Source organism: Gymnoscopelus braueri (genome assembly GCF_963280865.1).
Source record: "Gymnoscopelus braueri genome assembly, chromosome: 15".
Taxonomy (NCBI): Eukaryota; Metazoa; Chordata; class Actinopteri; order Myctophiformes; family Myctophidae; genus Gymnoscopelus; species Gymnoscopelus braueri.
Window position 1 is genome coordinate 15,399,600 of NC_137620.1, and position 7,138 is coordinate 15,406,737.

The 7,138-nt window shown below is 45.4% G+C and overlaps 1 protein-coding gene across 2 annotated transcripts in view; it reads right to left on the bottom strand.

The window, feature by feature from the left end:
• Nucleotides 1-3,737: 3,737 nt before the first annotated feature.
• LOC308101926 (uncharacterized protein) overlaps nucleotides 3,738-7,138 on the bottom strand; it is a 10,172-nt gene continuing 6,771 nt past the window's right edge. For both annotated transcript variants that reach the window (XM_080451476.1, XM_080451475.1), the window contains exon 2: nucleotides 3,738-5,046. In XM_080451476.1, the coding sequence (XP_080307602.1) occupies nucleotides 4,090-5,040 (951 nt within the window). In that variant the 5' untranslated portion in view covers nucleotides 5,041-5,046 and the 3' untranslated portion in view covers nucleotides 3,738-4,089. The remainder of the gene's footprint in view (nucleotides 5,047-7,138) is intronic.

Consider the following 7,138-nt stretch of genomic DNA (forward strand, 5'->3'; position numbering starts at 1 on the left):
AACTAGGCCCAATCAAAATGTGGGACATCATCATCATCATCTCGGTATGTGGGACGCGTGGGACGAGGGATAAAAACGCTGTGCAGTCCCACATAAAGTGGGACACCTGGTCCCCCTGCACACATGACACAGACTAAACCCCTCTTATAAATGGCCAGCCTCCTGCAAAGCCACGCCGTAAAAAATAATCAGCACTTGCATTTAGACAGAACCTTTTATACTTAATGGTGCGACCGTGTCTTGTAGTGCAAATAGCCGATCCACAAGCTTGTAGATTTGTGCTTTTTGAAAAAATAAGAAAATCTTTGTGTATGATGACTTGCCCAAAATGGGGGCGCTAGGTTGAAATTAGTTACGGTAAGTACCTTACGTGAAGTGTAAGCTTCAAATACACCAAGCCAATGGTTCACAATAACGGCACGGTTCTGAGCATTGAGGTTTAACCACTTAAATCCTATATACTTTGATGACTGGCCTTCCAGAGGGCTCAGTTCTCGGCCCACCCTTTCCCCCTCTACTACATGCCGAAAACAGCCACGCTCAAAGCGAAGCGTTGTGAGCTTGTGGAACTGCTATTTTGTTTTTGTGGACAGATGTTTGCCTCAGAATAGGGACAATAGGGTTCATGTGGTTAAAACAATAATATCAGTACTTGGCCGTTTGCATGTAGTCAGTGAATTTTGACAAGGAGAAAAGGTGTGGGGCTGTGGCTTTTTTCCAGATGGAGAACTTCTCATGGCTGTTGTGCTCCATCGGGACAGTTTGAATGTGTTTTGAAAGGATCACTGACTCACTCTTGCTGTGACCCTGCTGTTGTAGGTCAAAGTCCAGTCTCTAGTCTTCTGGACCCAGTTGCACCACCTCACGCTAAGTTCAAACTTAGCCTAGTTATAGCTTAAATGGCGTTTAAAAAGCCATTTAAGCGGCTAAGTTTGAACTCAGTGTGAGGTCCAGACCATTTCTTATTATCCCAAAGTTTATATATGTATATGTCACAGGTAGATTGGCATTCCAGGTAGATTGGAAGTGGAGCGCTTGTTTTTAGGCTCGGGACGGGGCTGCGATGTGAGGACAACGACAACATGAATATACATACATACTGGCTTCAGTGGCGCACTTCGATAATCATTGGACTCCCCATCCACTATCACTGGGAGTCTGGGTTTGACTCCCGCTCGGGACATTACTTTTTCAAACAACCGCGGACTCTTTTTTTTCGCCGATAAAGTATAGTTTTGGACCATGACGGAGGCGCTCCGACTAAGGAGACCTTGAGGCCAAGGAGTCGCGCCCGAGCGCCTCCAGGCGCGAGTGCCCGCGACGACCGACCGATGGTCTCCTAGTCGACTAAGCGCCGTCCGAGTTATGTACCGATAGGCACAGAATAGTAAATGATGTTGTGGGGACTGCGTTTGCCCCGCTATGGTTTGCCCCAACTGCCACTCACTGCACTAACATAGCCCGCCAGCCCCGCCTCCTCAGTCTCGCCCCCTTGTTCGCGGGTGTGTGCGCGCGCGCGTGCATGTGCGCGTATGCGTGTGTGCGTGCTCGTTTGTGTGCGTGTGCATGCGTGCGTGTGTGGTGTGGGACTCATGTGTGGCTTGCATTGCCCTCTGGCGTTGGTTCTACAGAATTGCCTGGGGGGCGGACGGGCGGTGAAAACAAGCGCTTATTTTCCATTCTACCTGGAATGCCAATCTACCTGTAACATATACACTATAGTGTTTTAAAATATAACTTTTCAATTCAAAACTCATGTCTCTCAAACCACAGGTTGTATTTCACGTTACAATTTTATATTGTACTGGGAGTGTATTGTTATAGGACTGCGATAAACTGCTATATCACTATGGGAAAGTGAAAAGGCCTGTGTAATTACATATTCTTTGCTTAGCTGATGGAGCATGCATGCATGCATGCATGCACACACACACACACACACACACACACACGCGCACGCACGCACGCATGCACGCACACGCACACACACACACACACACACACACACACACACACACACACACACACACACACACACACACACACACACACACACACACGCATACAAAGCTCCGGTTAACTGCATTTCATGCTATCATTCCGCCTCTACACTGCTCCACCCAGATATAAGTTTGTAAGGGGTGACACACAGAGACACACGTGCGCACGCACATACACGTCATCCCTCTTCCCATAGAGAGAGAGAGAGAGAGAGAGAGAGAGAGAGAGAGAGAGAGAGAGATGGTCTGAGTCATTTTGGCCTACAGTCAACACAAAAAAGACTTAAACTTTCCTGAACACAAGATGACCACACTGACACACTCCCTGCTTTCTAAACTCTCTGTGTGTGTGTGTGTGTGTGTGTGTGTGTGTGTGTGTGTGTGTGTGTGTGTGTGTGTGTGTGTGTGTGTGTGTGTGTGTGTGTGTGTGTGTGTGTGTGTGTGTGTGTGTGTGTGTGTGGTACATGTGTGCGTGTGTGCGTGTGTGCGTGTGTGCGTGTGTGCGTGTGTGTGCGAGTGTGCGTGTGCGTGTGCGTGCACACTCAAAATTGGCTGCTGACCCATTCTCCTCCAGGCTGTAAATATGAATCTGGGGAATCATCACAAAGCGTCATCATTTGAAAGAGTTCAACAAAGTTGACTGTTTCCTAAATCACATTTGGACAGTGTCCACTATAACTTCACTCTGAGTAAAACAAAGTGGTCAGTGGTAAAGAAAACACAGCGTCTTATTTCTGACGTTTTCGCTGGGTTATGTCTCTCAGCTGGATTCTTCGTCCGTCTTCGATATTAAGGCTGCAGTGACTGTGAGTAAGTGAGTAAGTATGTTAGTATTCTCGTCCAGACGCCCACGTGCACAATCCCAGTTCTGCTTCCAATTGGAGACATGAAGGGGAAGGGAATTTCCCATCATTGCCGTGAATTATTGAACGGATCCTCAGTGCGGTCTTAAGGTTTTGTGGAACAGTGTGAAGGAAAATAAAAACAAACAACAACAACAGCAGCATTTCATCTAACTTTCCTCCCTTAATAAGGCAAGAAAAGGAAGAAGTTCTGAAAACAATACATAGTTCAAATACATTTCACGTTGTTTTGGACCCAAAAGAAATATTTGAAAATTGATTTTGGCTTCAGAAATTACATTATCTACCAGAATCTTATCATGGGAAGATATGTCCAGTGTTTGAATATCAGAAAAATAAAAACAGACAACTGAATTCACTGAACTGTGATTTGACCTCAACTCCGATTGTCATGGGATGCTGTGACCCTGATGACCTCACAGCATGATGCACAGAGGAAGCTGAATGTTGCTCTTGTACTGTCATCTACTGGCCACTAAATGTAACTGCACCCCTAACGAAGCATGTGTGTGTGCATGTGTGCGTGAGTGCGTGCATGCGTGCGTGCGTGCATGTGAGAGACTGACTGTGTGTGTCCTTGCACACACACAGAGAGAGAGAGAGAGAGAGAGAGAGAGAGAGAGAGAGAGAGAGAGAGGAGAGTGTGTGTGTGTGTGTGTGTGTGTGTGTGTGTGTGTGTGTGTGTGTGTGTGTGTGTGTGTGTGTGTGTGTGTGTGTGTGTGTGTGTGTGTGTGTGTGTGTGTGTGTGTGTGTGTGTGTGTGTGTTCCTGACATTCATAAAAGCCTCCGTACACTGTGGCTTCCTTACGTGCAATTTATTGGCACATCCACAAGTGACAATTTGAGCTGTAGCTGACATTGGCCACATTTTGGTTGTAGGGTAGTTTCATTATGATTAAAGTTAGGCTATGGGGATAATATGCAAGTCAATGTACCCCCAATGTTTTTTTTAAAACAACATTTATGTGTACAGTATGTATGCGGTTGTGCTCATGGCTGTGTGAATGTGAGTAATACATATGTATATTCATTTATTTATTCATTTATTTCTATTTGTCAGGGACAATGCAAAAAACATTGTGTCAAGTTACAATAATATGAGACAGTTGTACTGCATAGTTTTTTTTTAGAAAAGGTACATTTGTGAACCTATCCCTGGTTACATACAGATAGAAGGTACTCTAAAATAAACACACACAAAAAGTGATAATATGATAAACAAATACTCAGACATGCATCCTAACTTCTTTCAGGGTAGAGCTGATGATAGTTTCAGCCAGCCTGTCTGCCAGACACTGAATGTCACCATCACCTGCTGCCTGCTCAGTGAACCCACCCCCCAACAACGAAGGGTAGTGATTGGTCACCCAGTCTAGGATTTCCCCAGAAAGTGCCTCCGCGTACACCGCCATTGCAAGTCTTCCCCGGGATCCTGCGTCCCCGTCGTCACCTCCGTAACTGTCCAGGTCGTCTCTCCGCGCCCACTCTCCTCCCTCGGCGGTCCCGGCGGACAGAGAAACCACCAAACGTTTCACAAAGTCGATTCTGGCATCCGCAGCCGCTGCCTGACTCTCATCCATCATCAACCCCTCCGTCTTATTCTCTTCGTTCTTCGGTGTAGACGGAGGGGGAGAGGGACTGAATTCTTTCGCCAGGCCCCCCTTCAGCTTCCTCGCGAAGCTCTCTCTGCTTCTCATCAGCTCGGGGAGGAGAGGGGTGGTCGGCGGGGCGTCCGGGTAGTCGAGTGACTCCGCCGCGGGCAGCCCCGACTGGGAGAGAGGCGGGTGGTGAGGCCGGGCCCTCACGGACACCTGGAGAGTGGGGTTCTGGAGGGGCAGGTCAGAGATAGCGTCGCTGTCAACATCCATCTCCATGTTCAGGGAGGAAGACATATCTCTGAGCATTTGTTTTCTGCAGGCCTCTCTGGCTGTAGCCTCCACAGTGGTTGAGGCCAGTTTCTCCAGGTCGGAGGCATCACTGCACGCCAACTGACCCTCTCCGGATTGTATCTTTTCCAGTCGGTTAACAACAGAGTGGAGGATGTTCTCGGCCATGGCATTGGCAAAGCTTTGGACAGTCCCCAGGCTCTGTGGGCTCTGCTCTGGAACCACTGCAACGTTAGAGCTATCTGGAAAGGGTCCTTCTGGAGCCCCCTGCTCTCTGCTCACTGTATGCATCGGGTCCTGTGAGAGAGAAGAAACCCTGGTCAAGGAAATGACAATATGAGGTGTAACAGCATTCTCCCTTGGTTGAGGGCCTTTTGCAGAAACATGCAAATGTAGAATTCAAAGTTCACTTGGACCGAGGGAAAATGTTGAAAAGTCAATATTTTGTCTTAAAACAAGACAGGGATGAATGTTGTTTGAACGTCTGTTTCCAAAAGCACATTTTCCACAGGTGAGGAAGTTTCTATTCTATTCTGTTAGGAATATGTTTTTACACTTAAAGGGATACTTCACTCTCCCGACGGGGACACATTTAAAAAAATTATTAAAAATAAATGAAAAAAGTTATGGAAAATTCATGGCCCCCTCACGCATTAGTAGGACACTCTAATGCGTGAGGGGGCCATGAATTTTCCATAACTTTTTTCATTTATTTTTAATATTTTTTTTAAATGTGTCCCCGGCCCGAGAGTGAAGTATCCCTTTAACGTGTTGGGCGTAGATTTAGAATGATATAATAGTATAAACGTATCTGTCTCTCCGACATGCCAATCTAGCTAAACCAGCTACATTATCTCTTACTTTACTTTAAGTTTGTTGAACTTCCTGAGTAAGCAATCCTTCCAGTCTTCCAACTACCATCCACATTATTACTTCAAGGTGTTTCATTACTGTCCTCTCTATGACACTTTTGTATCAGCCAATATTGTTTGTTGTTTTTAGCTGTTTTTCTGTCTGGGTACACAAAACTTGAACTGGGTCAAATATGAAGACCCCTCTTGTTCCGTCCCAGTGCCTGGAGAGTTTTTTATTAAAACAAGGCAAGGATTAGTCTACCAAGTTGGGCTCAGGTTCACCTTTTTTTTTTATCCTGCTCCCTTGACCACTGCAAGAATTTGCATGTTTCTGACCTGTAACCTAACGGACAAGAATTTGAAGGAGCAAGAGAGCAAGAGTGCAAGATTGCGGCTCAGATGTTTGGAGAGAAAGTAGAACGAGACATAGAACAGAGAATCCACTCTGCATCCTCCACAACCAGGCCAGAGATGGAAAGTGAGTGAGCGAGCTAGAGGCCTCTTACCACAGCCAATCACCATATGAGCTGTCAACGATCCAGGATGTGGCTCATTCGACACGCAGGAAGCACAGTTTGTGTATCAGATGAAAAGATTTAAAAAATAAGCATAGGGTGGAAAGTCTGCTCGTTGGTGGCTCAGACAATTCATTCACCCAACCACACAGTGACAGTGCCCTGACCTGGGTTAGGATCCAGTCCAGGAGCCGGGCTGGATTTGACCTGCTATGACCCCCACCCTCCCCTTTCCTGACTTTCCCCTCTCTCTCTCCACTGTAGTGTCCAATGGTGTAAAGTAACTAAGTACATTTACTTTAAGTACTGTACTCTACTCCACTACCATTATTTGAACGCACACTTTAGTGACTACTTTGCAGATCTAAATGATTATATTATAAAACAAATATTAACCACCTTAGCCCTATATTTTATATATAGGCTATATATCCGATCTACAAGCTCACAACGCGTCGCATGGCGACGCGTTGTGTGCTTGTAGATCGGATATTTTCATTTTAGTACTTTTACTTTTGTTACTTTAAGTATATTTTGATGCCAATACTTTTGTACTTTTACTCAAGTAACATTTTGAACACAGGGTTTTTAGTCGTAACAGAGTATTTTTATATTGTGGTATTGCTACTTTTACTTGTATGTACTTCTTCCACCAAAAATGAAAGACAAGAAACGTTATATAAAGGCTTCGGAAAAACTGTGCGTTGCTTCCTCTGTCGAACCATGTCCTTTTCCTCAACCTTGAAATGACACCAACTCTGTCCAAACCACTAATACTATCCAGGTTATGAAAAAATAAGTATAAATAAAATATTGGCCAGGATATCTTGTTGCAGTGGTGAGAAGAAATGTTTTGATACTTTCTTGGAGCTCCTCTGCATTGCAGGCGAACGCAATGATGTAGAAACTGTCTTATGTAAAGTACTAACTACAGCGATTAGCACGGAATGAATCCATCTCTGAAATAGGATAGCCTTCCTGACTGCGGCGAAACTAGGAAACTGAATACGAACCTTGGAG